The sequence below is a fragment of the Colobus angolensis genome, unplaced genomic scaffold (genome assembly GCF_000951035.1).
Source record: "Colobus angolensis palliatus isolate OR3802 unplaced genomic scaffold, Cang.pa_1.0 Scaffold2, whole genome shotgun sequence".
NCBI classification, from domain to species: Eukaryota; Metazoa; Chordata; class Mammalia; order Primates; family Cercopithecidae; genus Colobus; species Colobus angolensis.
Window position 1 is genome coordinate 17864575 of NW_012115154.1, and position 22536 is coordinate 17887110.

At 45.5% G+C, this 22536-nt stretch overlaps 1 protein-coding gene across 1 annotated transcript in view; it reads right to left on the reverse strand.

The window, feature by feature from the left end:
* Positions 1-22536, reverse strand: part of ZNF746 (zinc finger protein 746) — a 147641-nt gene that overhangs the window by 2171 nt on the left and 122934 nt on the right. The window contains exons 2-7 of the mRNA XM_011941585.1: positions 19379-19678; positions 19164-19290; positions 18052-18165; positions 2376-2567; positions 1738-1863; positions 8-621 (exon numbers count right to left, since the gene is read on the reverse strand). Coding sequence (XP_011796975.1) covers positions 8-621; positions 1738-1863; positions 2376-2567; positions 18052-18165; positions 19164-19290; positions 19379-19678 — 1473 coding nt within the window. The remainder of the gene's footprint in view (positions 1-7; positions 622-1737; positions 1864-2375; positions 2568-18051; positions 18166-19163; positions 19291-19378; positions 19679-22536) is intronic.

The window sequence follows — 22536 nt, forward strand, 5'->3', positions numbered from 1 at the left end:
TGCCTGTGCCAGGGCCCGACCCGTCGGGCAACCCACAGCTGCGCTGGTGCGCGCTCAGGCTGACCTGCAGCTGGAAGCTCTTCCCACACGTGGCACAGGTGAAGGGCCGGCCCCCGGGGGGCGCCGCGGGGTGCTTCTTCAGCCCTGGCTTGTGGCCAAAGCCTTTGGTCCGGCCAGGGTATTTACAGGGTTCGTTGAAGGGCCTCGGGGCCTGGCTGGGGTCCAAGACGGCCTCTCCGTTATCTGGGGAGGAGTAAGGAAGCCCCTCCGGCCCCGTCCGGGGGTTCAGGCCCACTGGCGGTTTACACCGGAAATTCCAGCCCCACCGGACCCCCCCGAAGAGCCAGTCCCCAGGAGGGGTCTCCTCCTGGGCCACAGCAGGGCTGAGCTCACTCATGTCCCTCTCAGGCCGGGCGGGCTCTCGTAGCCCCAGCACAGGGTCCTGGCTGGGGAAGGAGCTGCCCTGGCTTTCCCAGGCTCCTTCCTGGGCAGGACTAGGGAAAAACCGTGTGGCTTGGCCTGGTCCAAACAGGGTCCCGTGAGCCTCTAGGTCAGTAGGATGTACAGGTGTGGCCACCACCTCCTCTTCCTGGACTTCTGTTTTTATGACAATTTTTACATCTGCTGAGAAAGACAAAAAGACAGATACTGACCTGTCCCTTACCTGCTGAGCGAGCCACAATCTGCCACCATCACCTGCTCAGCAGCTGCTTGGCCACACGAACTCCACCAAGGCCCTTGTGGCTGAGCCCAGAGGGCAGCTCAGCAGAGCAGCCTAGTGGTTGTGAGGCTGCCTCCCACCCGAGGACACCAGTGTTCTGGCACCTTCACCACAGGAAAAGCCACCATATCTGCTCCCCAGGTTCCATTTTTCAGTGTGGTTGTTAAGGCTGAGCATGAATTGATCCTCAGAAAGGAATTCGGACTGCTGCAGGTAGTGTGCCCCACCGCAGTGCAGGGAATGGGGGTTCAGACAGCTCCGCCACACACCAGCTGTGGGCTGCAGGCAGTTCCTAACCCACAGCTCATCTGTGAATGCCCACTTCACAGGTGTGAGGATTAAACCAGACATGTCTGAAAGTGCCTTAGTGAGCTATTTGACATGCAGCAGCATTCAATAAATGGACCCACTAGCTAATGATAAAAACATTAGTGAGTAAGAATGTCTTTGATTTTATATAAGTGTACTTGAACTTCACATTCTGAGGTTTCACACCAGGGATCTTAGCTATTAGCACGTGTTTTGGGTGCTAAAATATGACGTTATTAAAGTAACAGGTGACTGGGCTTTCAAACAAGTAAACAGAAAGCTAACAGATAAATTTGGTGGCAGTTCTTCTGAAATCGGCTTTCAGACACCTGTCTTTGGTAGTACCAATATCTAAGAAGTGGTTTCAGTTCAGTTTTGTTTTCTTCCATGCCAGAGAGAAGCCACAGTTGCTTAAGCCTGGGGAGGAGGTATATCCTTCAATCGATCAGCTTATTAGAATACACCACTTAACACCATATGAAAAAGCAACAGACTGAAACATGGATGTCCTCAAGAAGGGCTGCGGACGCCTAAGATTTGGGAAGGAGATAAAGAACAGAATGTGCAAAGGGTCATAAGAGTGCAGACACCCTAATGTCTATTGGCTGGAAGGTCAGAGCAGTTCACCAATGAAAATGGGACGCCTGGACGGAGGTACTCCCCACAGGCAAGCATGGCCCTTCCCTTCCTCCTGTTGCCACCCGTACCTTCTGTGGAGGCTGCTGTGTTGAGCTTCAGGGTCCCGTCCGAGCATGCTGAAGAGGGATGGTGAGGAGGGAGATCCGCCTGCCAGGAGGTGGGTGGGATGGTGGTGGAAAAGTTGGAATGGACACCTGCAGTAAGGGGAGAACAGAGCCTGTGGGTTAGGGGAGGGATGGGGAGGACAGAAGACTGCTGGGGAGGAGAGCAGGCTAAGCTCTGAGGTCCTCCCCACTGGGGGCTTTTCTGAGTGAGCACGAGGACCTAGCCTCTCTGATCCCAGTTCTTTTGTCCCCCACTCTGAGGCAGTGGGAAGCTCAGACATCACTGCTGTGTTTCACATGGGCCCGTCTTGAATAGAGGCAGCCAGTGACTTGCCCAAAGATGGGGCAAGAGGAGCGGCCGCACAGTTATGCAGGGGCCACTGGAACAGGGCCAGAGAGACGCCCAGGAACAGCATCTGCAACCCGAGAGAAGCTCGAGACGAGTCCTTTAGTACAGTCCCACCTTAAGATGGGAAAATTTCTAAAGTTGTCAGGTCGGAAGTGTTGAGGGCCCACAGCTCCCCCATGCGGCCATGAGCCCTCCCCTGTCCCTCCCGTGATCCCTGAAACTCATTCCTTATGTCCCCGTCTCAGCCACTTACTAGAGGTGGCGTCCGTGGAGATGTCTCCTGCTCCGGAATCCAGCTGGCTGAGGCCCCAGGGCTCCTCCCCGATATCTGGCTGCCCGGCTGCCCATGCCTCCACCCCCAGGGCCTGCTGCTCCTGGAGCTGGAGCTCACCCTCCTGCTTGATCTGCATCAAGAGGTCTGGGGCGGGAACTGGGGGGCCCGAGCCTAGGAAAGGGAGCGAGTGTGAGGATACAGCATCATGGCCCCAAGAGGTCTGGGGCAGACACGCACCTAGCTGGAAAGGTAGACGCAGGGGCCTTACAAGGGTCCAACAGCAAAAGAGCCTGGTGGGAAGGGAGGCAGCAGCAAATAGGATGGGGACCTAGGGCAGAGCCTCAGGTCACATGGTATTGGGAATGCGGGTAGGGCAGGAAAGGGTGAGGTGGGGGAGGGGAAGAATACACAAGCACATTCTCAGGGCTAGGCTGCCAGTCCAGGGGGAGACTGAGTTGCCCTGGGGATGGCCTGCCCTCACTTGAAACACAGAAATCCTGGACAAAAGTGAACCCCAAGTCCCCCCAAAACCTTACCCCCCTCATATATTTAAGTGAGTGCAAAAGAAAAGATCCCAGAGGTAAGAATGACAGAGAACACACAAAGTCCAATCAAGAGTTACAGTGGAAGGCAAGCGACCTAGAGTTGTTGGAATAGGATACAGGCCTTAGGGGCTGGGCTTTCATGTCCATGTGAGGCTGGGAGTGTGGCCGAGCCACCTGCCTGAAGCCAGGAGCCATAGGCTGTGGCCTGTCTGTGAGATGGGGACTAGGAAAACTCCATCTGCCTGCGGGAGCCACCAGGAAGCAGCCTACTTGTCCAGGGCTATGTGTGGGAAAGAAACGCATAAAAACTTGGAATCCCATGTCCACACAGAATTCACACTACCCACACGGGCAGACACCATAAACTGAGAAATTCACAGAAAAACTGGCTGAGAGCCATGGCAACTTAGGAGGCCCCAGCATGGGCAAATGCAGATCTGCCTCAGAGGGGCACCCACACAATGCAGTCCACAGGGGGCTCCTAAGGGAAAACTAAAACCAGAAGAAAAACTAAAACTTACAAAACAGAAGAGGTGCCAAATGGCCATGATAGTCATGGCAGAGTTCACTCCCAAGAACTACAGAAAAAAAGGAGAGGCTGAATGATACAGTAACCTAAGTATGTCTAAGATCATCAAAGAGATAAAGAACAGAATCTTTAAGGCAAGAATAGTAAATTATTTTGAAAAAGGTAGATTTGAAAAAGAACTCAACATTCCAGAAATGACAGAGGCAGTTATGGAAATGAAAAACTCAAATGGATGGCTCTGGCTCAACAACAACAGACTGAACACAGCTAGAGAGAATATTAGTGACTTGGGAGAGAGACCCAGGGAAATAATCCAAAGTACAACATTGAGAGATAAAGAATGAAAAATATGAAAAAGTTAAAGAGACATGGAGGATAGAATGAGAAATTCCAACACATGCTGGTAGAAATCCCAGAAGAAGAAAATGGAGAAAAGAGTAATGGCAATAGGTAAAGAAATAATGGTTGAGAAATTTCCAAAACTGACGGCATTGTAAGTCCACAGTTTGAAGGAACAGACCAATTCCCAAGTAGGTAATAAAACAAACAAACAAACAAACCTAGACAACATTCATGTGAAATGGAACCATAGGAAAGACAAAGAGAAAAATCTTAAAAGGTACCCAAGAGACAATAATGATATTCAGACTAAGAGTAGATTTTCTTCAGCAACTAGGATATCAGAAGATCATGGAATATCTTCAAATGTTGAGAGAAAACATCTGTCAACTCATTTTATGAGGCTAAGACAATTTTTGTTGCACAAACTAGAGGGGTCGTATATGAACAAATTTAAAAAATAATCTCATATATGAACAGATATGTAAAGATTCTAAATGAAAGAATTACAAATCAAACCCAGCAATATATTTTCAAAAAAGAAAAAGACATAATATATTAAGAACACATTGGGTTTATTCTGAGAGCTCAGGGATAATACTAGAAAATATAATGAACAAAGTTAAGATTAATAGCAAAAACAATAATCATCTCAACAGATGTAAAAACAACATTTAGCTCTTTTATTTCTGACATATGGCTGGCTAGATGTGCAAAGAAACAGAAATTCCTCCCAATGTGGAATATCTAAAATTGCTGAGTAGGCTGGGTACAGTGGCTCACATCTGTAATCTCAGCACTCTGGGAGGCCGAGGTGGGAGGAGCTCTTGAGCCCAGGAGTTTGAGGCTGCAGTGAGCCATGTTTGCGCCACTACACTTCAGGCTGGTGACAGGGTGAGACCCTGTCTCAAATAAACAAACAAAAAAAGCCAGCCTAGGCAACATAGAAGACCCTGTCTCCACAGAGGGGAAAAAAAAAGTTTTTTAAAAAAAGTTAGCCAGGCATGGTGGCATCCCCTGTGGTCCTAGCTACTCAGGAGGGCCACTGTGGTCCAAAAACTTCCAGGTCAAGACTGTAGCTTGAAGTGGTCCTAAGTCTGCACTGGCATCAGATGACTAGCCGAGGAACACATACACATTCTCAGGAGGAAAGCATTTTAAACATAGCTTTCAAATAATCAATGAGATTATTTACAGAAATAAAAAAGGAGAGTGAAAGTATGAGGAAACAAGACTATCAAAACTGACCAAATTTTGAAAAAGAATCAAATATAACGTTAGAGTGGTAAGAAAAAATAACTGGCCGGGCACGGTGGCTCACGCCTGTAATCCCAGCACTTTGGGAGGCCGAGGCGGGCGGATCATGAGGTCAGGAGATCGAGACCATCCTGGCTAACATGGCGAAACCCCGTCTCTACTAAAAATGCAAAAAATTAGCCGGGCATGGCGGCGGGCGCCTGTAGTCCCAGCTACTTGGGAGGCTGAGGCAGGAGAATGGCGGGAACCCGGGAGGCGGAGCTTGCCGTGAGCCAAGTCGCACCACTGCACTCCAGCCTGGTTGACAGAGCAAGACTCCATCTCAAAACAAAAAAAAACAAAAAAACAATTATTCCAACCTCAACATAGAGACTGAGCTGAAAATATAAAGAGGGGTTTGAAGTTTTAAAGGATAATATGAAAAAGTTCCAGAATAAAAGGTTAGAGAGAAAGGGGGCAAGGCAAAATTCAAAGAGGGAAGATAACACATTTTCCCAAATTGGTGAAACATTTTAGTGATTACAGCAGGATAAAAGAAAATAAACCCACATCTAGACACATTGTAGTAAAACTGCAGAACACCAAGACAAGAGACCTAAAAGCAGGGAAAGAAAAAATGCAGATCATCCACAAAGGAATCCTGATTAGACTGGTGGCAGATTCTCAATAACAACAACAAAAGCCCAGAAAAAAGGGGCAAATTATCTCCAAAAGCTAAGAGAAAATAACACTCAAGCTAAAATTATGTCTTTCCACTACAGTTGTCCCTTGGTGTCAGTGGGGGATTGGTTCTAGGGCACACCATGGATACCAAAATCCACAATGCTCAAGTCTCTTATATAAACTGGTATAGTATTTGCATATAACCCACACACATCCTCCTGTATACTTTAAATTACCTCTAGATTACTTATAATACCTAATATGGTATAAATGCTATGTAGATAGTTATTACTCTGTATTGTTCAGAGAATAATGACAAGAAAAACGTCTGTATATGTTTAGTAGACACCTTTTTTCCTGAATATTTCAAATGTGCAGTTACTTGAATCCACAAATGTGGAACACATAAATACAGAGGACTCACTGTATAGGGATGGAATAAAGATATTTTCACACATATGAACATATATAAACTCATATACACACACATAGTGAGGGTTCATTACCATCAGACCCACAAAAAATAACTTCTAAAGGAAGAAAAAATTTCTAAAGACTCCTCTATAACAATAGAAATAGAATACATTAACTGTCAAATTAATTAAAAATAACAAAAGTTTGAAAAGGAAAAACCTAAATGAATAATTCCCAAAGGAGGGGCAGGAAAAATACAGAAAAGGCAGAACTAAAGATTAACGCACAGTTTAAGATGGTAGAAAATAATCCAAATAAACTAATAACCATAATCAATGTAAATGGTCTAGACTAGAGCTAAGAAGAAAAAAGAATGTGAACCACATATCTAATTTTAAGTATTCTGGTAGTCATGTTAAAAAAGTAAGAACAGGTGAAATACATTTTAACAGTATATTTTATTTAGCCCAAGATATTGAAAATGTTATTTCAAAATCAATATAAAATGATTTATGTTATTTTATACACACATGTTTTGTACACATGGCTTGTTTTTGTTCATGGTTTTTGAAATGTGGTATGTATTTTATCCTTATAACACATTCCAAGTGCTCAGTAGCTACATGTGGATAGTGGTTACTGTTTGAATATTTAAAAGGTAAAGGTAAAGATTATCAGACTAAAACCAAACAAATCCCCCAGCTATCTGCTGTTTACAAGAGACATACCTAAACAGAAGGACGCAGAAAGCAACGTAAAAGAATGAAAGATGTACTAAGCCAGAACAATGTAAAGAAATGATTTAGCTATACCATATCACATGAAATAAACTTTAAAAGTAAAAATATTCATAGAAATAAAAAGAATTACTGCATAATAGTAAACTAACCAGGAAGATAAAATAATTCTGAAGTTTTTTTATTTGAGATGGAGTCTTGCTGTCACACTGGCTGGACCGTAACGGTGCAATCTCGGCTCACTACAACCTCCACTTCCCGGGTTAAAGTGATTCTCCTGCCTCAGCTTCCCGAGTAACTGGGATTACAGATGTGTGCTACCATGCCTAGCTATTTTTTGTATCTTTAGTAGAGATGGGGTTTCGCCATGTTGGCCAGGCTGGCCTCAAACTCCTGACCTGAGGTGATCCACCCGTCTCAGCCTCCCAAAGCGCTAGGATTACAGGCGCGAGCCACCGCGCCTACTCAATAACTCTAATTTTTTAAGCTTATAATACAGCTTCAAAATAATAAAGCAAAAGTGATAAAACTCTAGGGAGAAATGAGCAAATCCATCCTTGCAGTGGGGAATTTTGATGTATCTCTGTAATTGATAAATCTAGCTAACTAAAGGTTACATAAAATTTGACCAACTCTACCAATAAACCTGATCAAAGGAACCAAAATAGATTCCAAACACAGAAAACACAAGCTTTTTAAGCTACACAGAGCATTAAGGAAAAATGAACACTTTCTAGGTCATGAAACAGACTTCAGCAAAATTTAAATGACTAGTATTTTACACACTGCATTTTCTAGCTACAACATAATTAAGTTTGAAATCAATAACTCCCATACATACTAAAATTTTAAAATATATTGCTTTCTAAATAATCTGAGTCTAAGAAAAAAATAGCAATGAAAATTAGAAGATATCTGGAACCCAATATTAATGAAAATATTATCTATCAAAATGTATAGGCCACAGCTACAATGGTACTCAGAGGAAATTTTATAGCCTTGTATGTTTATATTAAAAAAGAAAACACAGGGGCCGGGAGCAGTGGCTCAAGCCTATAATCCCAGCACTTTGGGAGGCTGTGGCAGATCACGAGGTCAGGAGATTGAGACCATCCTGGCCAACATGGTGAAACCCCGTCTTTACTAAAAATACAAAAATTAGCTGGGTGTGGTGGCTCGTGCCTGTAGTCCCAGCTACTCAGGAGGCTGAGGTAGGAGAATGGCTCAAACCCGGGAAGTGGAGATTGCAGTGACCCAAGATCATGCCACTGTAAGCCTGGCGACAGAGCGAGACATCGTGTAAAAAAAAAAAAAACAAAAACAAAACACGGGTCAAAAATTAATGGGTTAAGCAGTCAATGCAAGACATTAGAAAATAAATAACATTTAAAAACCTTTTCAAACGTAGAAGGAGATAATACATATAAGAGTATCATAAACTAATAAAAGGGAAGACAAAGATAGAATATAGTTAAAGTTGGTTCTTTGAAGAGACTATTAAACCAATTCACCTCTAGCAAGATTATCAAGAGAATGGGAGAGACAGCACCAATAACCAGTTGGAAGAATGAAAAAGGGAACATAATGATAAATGTAGCAGAGATTTAAAAGATATAGAGGATATTATGTTATTCCAAGTAATTTGAAAATTCTGGGGAAACTGACAAATTCCTAGAAAAATTTCAACCTGCCAAAACTAAAGAAGAAATAGAAAACCCGAATAGTGCTATAACTAAAATAAATTAAATTGGTAGTAAAAAATCTTCCCCACCAAGAAAACTTCAGGCTCAGATGGCCCCACCGGTGTTTTCTACTAAACATTCAAGGAATAGATAATTCCAACATTACAAAAACTCTCTGAAATTTAAAAACAGAATGAATACATCATAGCTCATATTTTTAATACCAAAACCAGACAAAGACGGTCTGAGGAAATTACAAGCCCATCTCATCCATGAACAAAGATTCAAAAATCCTAAACAAAATAATTAGCATACAGCAACGTACATAAAGGATCATGACAAAGTTAGGTTTATTCCAAGACTGCAAGGTTGTTTCAACATTAGAAAGTAACATAATTTGCCTTACTATCAGGTTAAGGAAAAAAAACACATAATCATCTCAATGGATACCAAAAGAAATTATATAAAATTCAAGTCATTACTGTTAGAAACACCTAGCCAACCACAGACAAAGGAAACTTCTTTAGCCAGATAAAGGATATTTGTAAACAAAATCTTTAGCAAATATTATACTCAATGTGAAAAGTTAAAAAGTGTTCTCTTTAAAATAATGAACCAATAGGATACCTGGTATCATCATTTCTATTTAAGGATTTTCTGGGAGTTCTCAGTCAACACAATAAAACAAGAAAAAAAAACCCATAAATATTTAAAAAGAAATTATTACTCATAGATATGATTAACTTTTCAGAAAATCTGAGAATGATTAGACAATAGAAAGGTTATTAGCATTAATGAAAATTTTAGTAGGGTTCCTAGATCGTTAAATAAATGAAAGACAATTACATTTTTATATATTAATACTGTGAGGTTTTTGAGAAAGCCTATCAATTACAATTTTTCTTCCTTATCAAGGGTCTTAACAAACACAGAAACAAAACAAAAAGAGGAAGACAGGTGAGGCTAAGCTATTTTTATTACTGATAATTCAAGGCATAATTCTGCATAAAGGGCAGAGACATTTGAATGAGCTCTTGTGACGGGAGAAAAAGCATTTAGAGAGGGGTATTCTCTGCCCTCAAGTCCCCAACAGCAACAAACAGAAAATACAATTTAAAAAAAAGATAGCACCGACAAAAGTGATTTTTTTTTAAAAAAAAAAGAACCTAGGAATATATATCTAATAAAATATGTCCAAGACTTTAATATAAATATAAAACTTCATTGCGACATTATAGACAAACCAAATGGAGAGACTTAGGGCATTCACAGGTAACATGACTGAATATAGTAAAAGTGTCAATTCTCTCCAAAATGTTAATAGATGGAATGCAATTGCAACCATAACCCCAACTGGAATTTTTCATGGAACTTGATAAGGCAATTTGAGGGTTTATCTGAAAGAGCAAAGGGAAAGAAGAGCCAAAGTGCAGTGAAAAAGAAGCAGGGTCTCCACCTCAGAGCACCACAAAAGTCCATTTCTGAAGGATGAAGAACTCGAACATGAAAGATGAACTCTGAAAACCCTTAGTAGGAAATATGAGAAGGTGCACTGGTGCGCTACAGCATTGAAGAACGTAAACATTTCTTAATTGTTTAAGGCACAAAAAGGATAAACCATAAAGGAAAGACTAGTAAATCTAAGTACTTTAAAATGAAAAGCATCTCTTCTTTAAAATATACTACAAATGGAAAAGATAACAGCAACACACATAGTTGACAAAAAGATTAATATTTAGAATACGTAAAGAACATTTACAGGCCAGGCACGGTGGTTCTTGCCTGTAATCGCAGCATTTTGGGAGGCCGAGACAGGCAGAGATCACTTAAGGTCAGGAGTTCAAGACCAGTCTGGCCAACATGGTGAAACACTGTCTCTACTAAAAATACAAAAATTAGCTGGGCGTGGTGATGCCCACCTGTATTCCCAGCTACTTGGGAGGCTGAGGCAGGAGAATTACTTGAACCCGGGAGGCGGAGGTTGTAGTGAGCCAAGATTGTACCACTGCACTCTAGCCTGAGCAACAGAGCAAGACTCTATCAACAAAACACAACTTAAAAAAATGCACAGAAGACATAAACACACATTTCACAGAAGAGGAAGGACAAATAGCTCACAAATAGAGGATGTAATGTTCAATCTCATTAATTAGGAAAATCCAAGTTTTAAACCATAAATTTTAAACCATTTCCCTCATACCAAATGGGCAGAAATAAAAACAGCATTTCCCAGGCTGGTGAGGATAAGGTGTGATTGGAACCCCCAGGCCCTCCTGGGAATACCAGCCGGTATCCCCACTTGACATCACCTGGAAAAGTTTGAACACGTGTCTCTTCTTTCCTATGGCCCAGCAGTTCCACTCCTGGATCTACACCTAGAGAAACTTTTACATATGCATAAGAATGTTCACAACAGCAAAAACAGCTAAAAAAAAAAAAGAAAGAAACAACACGAACACCCACCAACAGTAGAAGGAATAAATACGTTGTGTTATGGTCATAAAATACAAAACTGTAAAGTGCTGAAAATCATGAAAATGAATGAGCTACAGCTCATTAACATAGATGGCTCTCAAAAACATAATGGCAAATGAGAAAACCAGGTTAAAGAAAAACATATGTGGTATGATTCCATTTATAAAAAGTTCAGGCCGGGCGCGGTGGCTCAAGCCTGTAATCCCAGCACTTTGGGAGGCCGAGACGGGCGGATCACGAGGTCAGGAGATCGAGACCATCCTGGCTAACACGATGAAACCCCGTCTCTACTAAAAATACAAAAAAACTAGCCGGGCGAGGTGGCGGGCGCCTGTAGTCCCAGCTACTCGGGAGGCTGAGGCAGGAGAATGGCGTAAACCCAGGAGGCGGAGCTTGCAGTGAGCTGAGATCCGGCCACTGCACTCCAGGGGGGCGACAGAGCGAGACTCCGCCTCAAAAAAAAAAAAAAGTTCAAAAGCAGGTAAAACCAAATGTATTACTTAGGATACAAACTGAGAGAATAAAAATGTAAAGAAAGGCAAGGGACTCTATTTCTGAATTTTCAGTTTATGTACACTATAAAAGGAAGGAAGGGGTGTGATCAGGGAAGGACGGGGGTCCAGGAGGTTCAAGTTGCGGTCTCTCTCTCATGCTGGGTGTTGCGAATACGGGTTTACTACTAATCTCTAAATGTCATATGAATTTTGTTCTGTATATATTTTGTTTGTTGTTATGTATAATACACAGTAACAATGTTGTAAAACAGGGGTCCCCATGCCCTGGGGAACCTGGACTGCACAGCAGGGGGTGGGTGGAAGACGAGCAAGTGAAGCTTCATCTGTATTTACGGCCACTCTCCATCGCTGGCATTACCGACTGAGCTATGCCTCCTGTCAGATCAGTGGTGGCATTAGAGTCTCACAGCAGCGCAAACTCTTATTGTGAACTGTGCATGCGAGGGGTCTGGGTCACACTCCCTTCTTATGAGATGGAACAGTTTCATCCCCAAACCATCCTCCTGGCCCCCCATCGGTGGAAAAATTGTCTTCCATAAAACTGGTCTCTGGTGCCAAAAAGGTTGGGGACTGCTGTTTTTAAAGAAGCAAAACACAATATTTTTAAAAAGGAAAGCATCTGATACAATGTAACACTTGTTTGCAATAAAAACTTTTGGGTAGCCCAGTTAGAAAGAAATGTCTTCCACAGTATTTTCAAAAGCCAAAGGCAAAAATCATACTTAAGGCTAAAACTCTAGAAATATATCTTGTCCACAGACAGGATGCCACTATCACTGTGTGGATGCCACTATCACTGCTGCTATTCAACAATGTCCTAGTCAAACTGCTAAACAAGAAAAATAAAGTTATAAAAAGTTAAAAAGCAGACACAATCTTTGTATGATTTGTAGGGGATATAATAATCTACATAAAAGATGCAAGACAATATAAAGAAACAAACCATTAGACATGAGAGCAAGATTTTTTTTTAAATGAAAGTCAACAGCATACCTGTACACCTGCAATAACTATTAATACATGTAATAAACTGTAAAACTCCCATTTATAATGAAAAACAACTATTAGGAGAAAACTGTAAAATGTTACTCAAGCACATAGAAGCAAGCCTTCAATAAATGAGTCTTCCAGTTATTAGAAAGGCTAATGTTGTCATGAGAGCGATTCTCCAGAAATTAGACTGTAAAGTAAATGCAGTTCCAATCAAATTTCCAACAGGATTTTCTTAGGAACTTGACATACAGATCCCAAAATTCATATAAAAGAATAAAGATCCAAGAATAGCCAAGACAATTTTTGGAACAACAAGTAGAGAAGAATTAGTCTACTAGGTATCAAGGCTTATTATGAAGCTAAAAGAGCAAGGTGTTGGTGCAGAGACTGACAAATAGACCAATGACACAGAAGAAAGCACCCAGAAACAGCCTTGTGCACATGCAGAAAGCGCCTCAGGACAGATCGCATCACACATCAGTGAAGAAAAGCTAACACATTCAGCAAACTTTGCTGGAAAATCAGACCATCGATGTCGGAGGAAAAACTGAAACCCTCCCTTGCAAGCTACGCATATTTTAATTCTAGATAAATTGAAGACTTAAATTTGAAAAGCAAAACTTTTAAAAATTTATAAAAAAAGAGAGAATATCTTTCTGACCTTGAGTGAGGCAAGCAAAGATCTCTTACTACAGAAAAAGCACAGATCATAAAGGAAAAGACTGACATGTTTGACTCTGGTTCGACAGTGAAAACTTGCATACAAGAAAGAACTACAGCGTTAAAAGACCTACCACTGACATGGAGAAAATGTTTGTAATGCAAATAAGAGAAAGGATTCGTATCTAGAACACACACAAAGAAGCCGTGAATCAATAAGAAAATGAAGAATATCTCAACAGAAAAACAGAAGACAATTCACCGGAGAAGCAGCCAAATAATCATATAAAAAGGGTGCACATATTCACTAACAGTAGGGAAAATACAAGTTGAAACGAGAGGCCACCTCACCCCCATCAGGCTGGCAAAAATGTAATTATGGAAACTGGGCAAAGATGTTAGGAAGCAAGTTCTAGGAGCACCTGTTGGCACTGGGTACCCGGGGGAGGGCCACACAGTAGCAGAAAAGGTGAAATCAAGCCTACGACATGGTGAGGCCACTGCTGGGTCTGTTTCCTGGAGTAGCATCCCCACAGGGGCACAAAGAAACAGGCGCAAGAACGCTCACTACAGTATCGCTTGTGAGAGTGAACAATCAGAAAAAGCTTAAGTGCCAATCAGTGGAGGAATGGAAAATAAATTACAATATAGTTGCTTCTGGAATATTAACCATCTGTTAAAAAGAATGAACTTGATCTACATGTATCAACATGGATACGTCTGAAATAAGAATAATGAGTGATAAATATAACAACATCTATGTAATTTTTCAGAACACAAAAAAACCATACTATATATTGTTTACAGCTACCAAAGTACACAGCAGACGTTTTAAAATGTGGATAGGAAGAATAAACACAGAAAATTCAGAACAAGGGGTTGCCCTAGGGAGGCCTGGGAGACCTAAAAAGGGATTTAAATGGTATCAGAAATACATTATTTCACACACACACACACGTTTTAAATTTTGAAACAGCATACATTCAGCAAATAGTTATTGAATTACTGAATTCCTACTCTGTACTAGGCAATATTCTAGGTTCCTAGAATGATTAAACAGATAAAAATCTTTCTACTTTTGAAATTGACATTCTAATGGAGACCTGACATATGATGAATGTATAAATAGGAAACATATATATGACGTGACGCTGTCTGACACGGAAGACCCAAAGCAGGAGAGGAGGCCCGGAGTCCTGGGTGGGGAGGGGCTGCAGTACCAATGACAGGAAAGGCCTGCAGGTGGGACCTGCCTAAGGAGCACTCCCAGTAGAGGGCACTGTGAAGGCCTTGGCACAGGGCAGAGGGGACAGCAACGTGGATGATGCAGCTGGGCAGAGTGAGAGAAAAGTGGAGGAGGTGAGCCGATGGTGCGGGTCAGATGGAAAGCCAGGACTTGCGTCCGACTTGGGTCTAAAAGGGATCACTCTGCTGGGCTGAGACGAGACTCTGGGGGATCAGAGCAGGAGGAAAGGGGCTGGTGACAACCTTAGCAGTAGATAATGGGCCTAGATGGCAGAGTAGAGGGGACAAGGCCAAGTAAGAAGACAGACCTTTCAGCACCATGGAGGGCCCTGGTAACGAAGGTTGGAGAGGTTTTGGTGGAAGAGGTAACAGAGTGGGAGGGAAGGGGCAGGAGACAGCAAGCGCAGATGTCCCCGAGGGGCTCTGCCACAAAGGGGAACAGAGAAGCAGACAGGGGCTGCAGGGGTAGAGGTCAAGGCATGATTGCATGTGTTGCTCTTGAGACGGTGGCATGAGGTGGGATCTGGCGCCAGATTGAAGGAGAACTTTGGCTGGAGGGCTGACAGTTTAGCAGTCACAGGAGTGAAGGCAGAGAAGGGGGCACAGGTGCAGGAAGATGGCGTGGGGAGGGCTGTGCGAGTGGTGTGTTTCTCTATAATTTTTAAAAAAAGGGTTAAAATATAAAACTATTCTCAGTTGTGCATCATACACAAACAGATGAGCTAGGTTTGGCCCTCAGCCACAGTTTGCTTGCCCCTGGGCTAAGGAGACACAGTGTGACAGTGTGGCAGAGCACCCACTGAAGTTGCTGGTCGTGAATGTCATGTGACATCAGCAGCCAGCTTACCTGGTTCTCTGCAGTCACGCGCAGCTGCTTGGCTGCAGGTGCAGAACACCAATGGATTTCACAGGTGGATACAATGACCAAAACGGGTAAGAGCGCTGAGGCTGTGTGCAAGGGGGAACCACAGTGGTAGGCATGGAGGGAAATGAGGATGAGCTAGGGCAGTGAAAAGGCAGCAGGGTTGATGGCTTGCAGGTCTTGAAGGACTGGAAATTGCTGGAATCAGGACACCAGACAGGGAATTGAAGGGACGGCAGGAGGCGGCTGGGGAGTGGTGTGTTGGAGATGGAGATGGTGGGTGTGGTGCAGTCACGGTCATCACAGTCACGGATGGCTGTGGGATGGGTGGAGGGGGCACAGGACCATCCGCATGGAGGCTGCCATGGCCAAGACTGAGGGCAGGAAGAGTGACAAGAAGAGAGGGAAGGTCTGCAGAAGCAGCAAAAAGACAAGGCCTGAGACCCAAAGGCAGGGTCTCCAGACAGGGATTGAGGCTGGCAGAGGCACAATCTCAGGGGTCAGGACCCTGTCCCCGGTGGGCCTGGGCTCAGAGGGAGGCAGGGAAGAGGATGACAAGCACTCAGAGGGCTGCAGTCTCCTGGAGCTCAGTCCGAGCAGGGAGCACTCAGGACCTGCGTGGTCTGCTAAGCCCTGAATCCCACAAGGTTCAGTGGAGGGATGTGCAGGAGGTGAGGAGAAGGGGAGGTGAGGTCTCACAAGGGATGGGCAAGGCCAAATGTGGCAAGGGATGAGCTGGGAGTCCTGGCTTCTCAAAGGGGAGAGAGAGAAAGGCCACACAGAATCCCTGCCAACAGGCTCAAGGTGGACAGTGGAGTTTGTGTCTACTCATCTTGTCTAATGGTGGGTAGAGGCCACCATTCAGGTAGAGCTGCTGAACATCAAACGATGCAGCTAGAGAGTGTTACAGTGTCTTACCAGTAACCAGCATATTTCGAAGACCCTCTTTATTCTCGTTTAATGATGCTCTGGAAGTGAGGGAAGCCTCCACACACGGTGTGAATACAACGAAACCCACCCACCCAGAACCTCCCACCCAGGCTAGGAAGCTGGATGCGCATGGGTTGTAACCCTCTTTTCCAGCCCAATAGTATGTGTTCTCAGCCATCTTTCTGTCCTCTAGCGTTCAGCACTGTCCTTGACACCTAGAAAATTCTCCAAATACATCTGTAGAACTAAACTGTCAATGTCCTGATGACGACTGGCAAAGCGCCCAGCTCGGAACATGCTTCTGCCCTTAGGAAAGTGCAAATCTGACTGACATGAGATGACGAACATGGGGGATGCATTTAATTTCACACAAGTGCAGTACAGGAGGGCCTCTGTAGAATACCACCATTCTCAGTGTCAGGCGAAAGGGAAAACCAAGGCAGGTGGGACGGTCAAGGGCGGGTCTCCTGGAGGAATCAGGGGTCGAGCCTTGCAGAGATGTGGTCTCCGTGGTCAAATGACCCAGCAGGTCTTCACTTTCGGAATTTGGTTTTTCTCCTGTGTCCACCTGTCCTTTCCTTAACTTTCAAAGGTGCTGACTGGCTCCAGGGAAATCTGAGACACTGATTTCTGGTAACCAGATTCACCTTAAATAAATGTGTGCTTCTAATCATACCGAACCACAAGGCTGACCAATGGGTGTATGTTCTACAGCTGCTATGGGTTTAAATTAAGGTTGGTTCTTCGAGGCAAGGCTGACTCTTTGCAAAGCTTTGAATTAATTTTGTTGTCAATATACAGCTGACCTTGAACAACATGGGTTTGAACTATGCAGGCCCACTTCTAAGTGGATTTTCTTCTGCCTCTGCCACGCCTGAGACAGCAAGACCAACCCCTCCTCTTCCTTCAGTCTACTCAATCTGAAGATGACAATGAGGATGACCTTTATGATGACTCACTTCCACTTAATGAGTAGTAAATATCTTTTTTTTTTTTTTTTTTGAGACAGAGTCTTGCTCTGTCGCCCAGGCTGGAGTGCAGTGGTACAATCTCGGCTCACTGCAAGCTCCGCCTCCCGGGTTCAGGTGATCCTCCTGCCTCAGCCTCCTGAGTAGCTGGGATTAGCCCGCCACCACGTCCAGCTAATTTTTTGTATATTTAGTAGAGACGGGGTTTCACTGTGTTAGCCAGCATGGTCTTGATCTCCTCACCTCGTGATCTGCCTGCCTCGGCGTCCTAAAGTGCTGGGATTACAGGTGTGAGCCACCACGCCCAGCCTATTTTCTTTTCCTTATGATTTTCCTAGTAACATTTTCTTTTCCCTAGCTTATTGTAAGTATACACTTTGTAACACATAGAACATACAGAATATGTGTTATTGACTGTATTATCAATAAGGCTTCTGGTCAATAGGAGACTATTAGTAAACTTTTTGGAGAGTCAAAAGTTATACGTAGATTTTTGGCTGGGTGGGACCAGGGCTAGTGCCCCTGGTCCCTGCGTTGTTCAAGGGTCCACTATGCTCCTGCCCTCCCTCTCAGTGTCCTCCTCTCCCTCCCCTCATCCTGTCCCCTGCGTTTGTCTCTTCCTCAAAGATTAGGTTTGCCACCTGATAGAAAGTGTTCATTTCTGGAGCATTAGCTGAATAAGTTAGAGATTAAAACTCAACTATAAAAAACTCAGACATAAAACCTGTAAGTTTCCTGTTTCTCCTCGGCTCTCCCTGGAAAGATCACACACTTTCTGGCCTTCCCATCTCTGTTTCCCGTACATCACCTGATGCCTCCCTGGCCTTCTCCCAGCCCTTACCTGGACTCGGGTCCACAGGAACATCTGGAATCTTGGGGCCAGGGCGGCGCCAGTTGCAGGGCTCCTTCCCTTGTTCAATCTGGGAGAGGACCTCGGGCTTGGAGATGGCGTAGTCTGAGGAAAGACAGAAGGTTAGTTTTTGCCATGTTCCAGTCAGAGCTGGCGACAGTCAGCCCGGAAAACCAACAATGGTCTAGAAACAAAATCTCTTGATTGTCACAGAGCAGGAGCTTCCAACCGCAGGCAATTTTGCTTCCCAGGGGACATTTGGCAAAGTCTAGAGACAGTTCTGGTTGTCGTGCCCAGGGCTGGGGGAGAGGTGATTGGACCAGGAAATGCTGCTGAACATCCTATGAGGCAGAGGATGGCCCCGACACACAGAATCACCTGGTCCCAAATGTCAGCAGTGCCAGGGTGAAGAAACTGCTACAGAGCACGCACGTTAAACAGCAGTGCACTTGTGCTGACAAAACATAACCTCACATCTGCACCTGCTCCTGTCCTCTCTAACAGGCCTTGCTGCCCTCGGCTCCAGGGTCACACAGAAACCACAGGGAAGAGGAAATCAGCCCAGGAAGAAACAGAGTGCAGGCCCTTCCTGGGCAGGATCAAACAAGGAGAGCAGCAGTAGCCCCACAGGCTGAGGGAAGCAAAGTTCTGAGGCGTGAAGACAATGTCTGCTGCAAACAGCACCGTCTGCCCATGTTCTCCACTGACCTCGAGGCACGTGGCCATAAGAGCCACGTATGTTTGTAGGAGAAGACTGAAAGAAAGAGTCTTTCTCTAATGTGAGTCAACTACATACTGGATCTGAGAGCAGAAGGGGCCTTCCTGCTCCAAGTCAGCAAGAACAGAAAGGTCCATACCCTGGGCCTGCGTAGGAGAGAAGCCACCGCCTTTCCCAGCCTGGCATTCTGGGAAACTCAACACAGGGAGAAGGAAGCTTTTAACTCCATCACCCAGGGCTCATCTTTCACAACAGATAACAACTTGCAAGGTCAACAGTGTTTTTGGTGATTTACATATTACTGTCATGAAAACAACTATGTGGAGGGAGAAGTTTGAGGACTTGCAAAATCCCATTTAACAGAGAAATGAGTGTCAGGTCTTACCCAGGGAGACCAGTGTCTCGTAGTTGCCCCTCATCACGTGCTTGTAGAGCTCCTTCTGCCAGTCCTCCAGCTTGCCCCACTCCTGCTCGGAGAAATACACGGCCACATCATCAAACGTCACGGGCACCTAGAACCACAAGTGTCACACTCGCTCACCCACACGCTCACAGGTTTGGCCGCTTGACCTCCCCAACCCCAAGGAATCCCAGGGCTACCTTGGGGGACTCCCCCTTGCTGCCCGGGGGCAGCCGCAGGATCCAGAAGTTCCTGTTGCGCAGCAGGTTCTCCACATTCTCCAGCCGTCTCTGCAGCAGCCCGTACTCCTGCAGCAGGGTTCCCAGCACGGCCCACTTGCCCTCCAGCTGGTTCCCGAACTCCACAGCTGTCTTCTCACAATCGGCCAGCTTCTTCTCGGCCATCCCGGTTCGACCTTCTAGGGAAAGCAGGCGAGCAGCCTGCGATTCAATCTTCCTCTCCATGGCCTGAATCGTGGCTGCCATCGTCCACGGGGAAATCTTTGAGAAACAAAAAAGAAACCGGCATCATTCTTTCCACCCACTGACTTCATTGAGCCCCTCTCTCACTAATATGTGTGGACAAGTGGGGCTATCCTGTACCACATGCCAGACCTCAGGCTGGCAATCACCTGTTTGGGTATGTTAGGTCTATGTCTGGGTGGGTGCCTTTACTCCAGGCCTCTGCAGCACAGTGCAGACCCTTCTCACGGCGCTTACCACCCTACACAGTAATTTCCTACCCACGCCTCTACTGTGGGCTCCCTGAACGTGGTATTGCGTCTTTTCATACCACAGTCCTTGACACATGGCAGGTACCCAGTGCAATTTTGCTGTGTAAACAGTGACTTAGCATTGCTGAGCATTTTAGTGGAGAAATGGTAAACTGCAGATTTACTAGAGCCCAGCCTGCACCTCCCCTCATGATTACACAGGAACTGTCTACTGATGATGACCCAGCAAAAAAAACAGCTGGTTCACTGAAACGGCACAAACAAGAGTATTGCTCAATTTCTTTCTTTCTTTTTTTTTTTTTTTTAAACATCTCATGTCCCCTTTTAATAAACATAAAAATATAATGGCCAGTTCCTCTTCCCCCAGGATAGTCACATTTTGTCACCTTCCCATCTGCCCCTCCCCCACAAGCTAAAATCCCCATGACATCAAATCTCCATCAGTCCAGAGTTTTTTGACACTGCATGAGCCATACAAGATTCTTTCTCTTTCCCAAGTCCCACCCGCTCAAGGTAAAAATGATGGCCTCCGACATTTTTGTAGCTGTACCAGGAACAGTGACATACCCTGCAGTCTGATGAGGAAAATGGACATATGCCATAAAGTTAGACTTGTATATGGGCAGCAACCATCTTAATTAGAGATGAGGGGCTTCCCTGTCACTGGAAATGTTCACATGGTGTATCAGTGACCAGCAGCTGGGAAAAGGAAGAATGGGCACATTTTGCCTTGGGTAGGGAGCTGGACTGTTTGGGCCACCTACATCTGAATGTGGGACCTACAGGGCAGAGAGACGCTCTTGGTATCGGGACCTGAGGATCAACGCCTCCTTACAACATTCTGCAAAATAATTCCTCAACAAAAGGTCGGTGACTATTTTCAAAATGAGTAAGTGGCTACTAGAAACCAATGTGGATTAACTTAGAGAAAGTCACTGAGAACTAGAATGTGGACGGACACCTCAAAAAACAGACAAAAGGAGAGTTTGAGCAGAGGCAGAAAAAAACTTGTCTAGGACAGTGCTTAAGAGACTATTTGGAGGGAAGCAGGACCCAAACAAGGTAGGACTCTGAAGGGTCTTCAAGGCTGGGAGGTTCTGGACAAGCTGAACTGCTTCTAGGCGAAAACCCCAATGCGGGTGGGAGTCTTGCTCTTAAGGAGTAGGTGGTGCCACAGCACCTGGGTGGGCCGGCTTGGTTCTGGGCTTGAGTCCATCCTCCGCCTAAGGCCACTGTTCCTTCCCTCACCTCTCCTTTCTCAGATCAATCCCTGTCACGTGATCCCAGATACCAAGAGTTTACTCCAGAAGCTTCTTTTCAACTGGTCACCAGCTCCCCATCCACTGAAATCCTCCCCATCCTCCACATGCATTATTACGGTCTTTGTGTGGCATGAAAGGCACCTCTGCATAAACTACTTTATTAAGAAAATATTAGTCTTTTACTCATGGACAACAAGGTGCACGGTTTTCTTACAATTCTGATGGGGCCAGGAAGCCCCGTGCAAGGCCTTCACATTATGTGGTGGGAGGTGGCGACTGTGCGCTGCTCACTCCAGCCCAGCTTCTTACTGACAGGTGGCTGGAGTATGTGGGGCTGTCCTTAGACTCCTGCCAGGGGAGCTGAAACTCTTTGCTTGAGAGGAGCTGATGGTAAGAGGAGCCGGATCCCTCACCCGCAGGATGAAGTCCAGCCACGCAGGCCCCTTCCTAGTCTCTCTCTGCGGACTCATTTCCCACTGCCTCCAAACCAAAACCATCTTCTCCAGGTTCATGGACTCCCTTCTGTTCCTGAACACGCCCTGCACTGTCCCGTCTCTCTGCGCCTTTGCCCAGACACTCTTCCCTCCCTGAAAGCACCACAGGTCTAGCTGGGCCTGAAATTCTAGCCTTCCCTAAAAGCCGGGCTCAAATCACAGAGGCGCAGAGCATCAGGCCAGGAGGGGTGGACAGCGGTACCAGGCGGCCCCCTGACGCTCCTTCCCCAGGAGCCCACCGCAAGCTTCCACCTGGGCGCCAGCACTCACCCCTTTCTGTTTTGCACGATTATTGCCTGCGTACCTGTCTGCTTGGTCCTTGAATACACGGAGCCACTGTGTGTCTTTTTTCACACTTTCCAGCTGGGTAATCCTGGGCAAGTTAACTTCTCTAGGCCCTAGGATTTTCTTTTGTATGACAGAGATTAACACCAGTACCCACCCGACAGGCTTGCTGTGAGGACAGACTATCGCCTCAACAGGGCTTGTTCAAGTGCCTGGCTCTATATTCCCTTCCGAGCCGACCCCGGGGAGCTGGGCACGTAGTGGGTGTCGGTGTATGCGGATTCGAAGCCGGACACCTCCCAGGTGCCACCAGGCCGCTGCGGGGGAGATGGAGAAGGACCTACAGGCGGAGCGCCAGGCAGAGAAAGGAGCCGCGGGTGGGGGGGGCACCCAGAAGGAGGGGACAGCGGCTGGGGCGGGGGCAGGAAGCCCCGGAGGGCCAAAAGAACTTGGCGTGGGGCGGCCCCGGCGCGGGGACAACCGTTTCGCCAGCGCTCTGGCTCGGCTCAGAGTGGGGACCCGGCCGACGGGCGCAGTAGGCCCCGGCGGACCCTGTGCCCCATTCGCGGGAGCCCCAGGCCCTG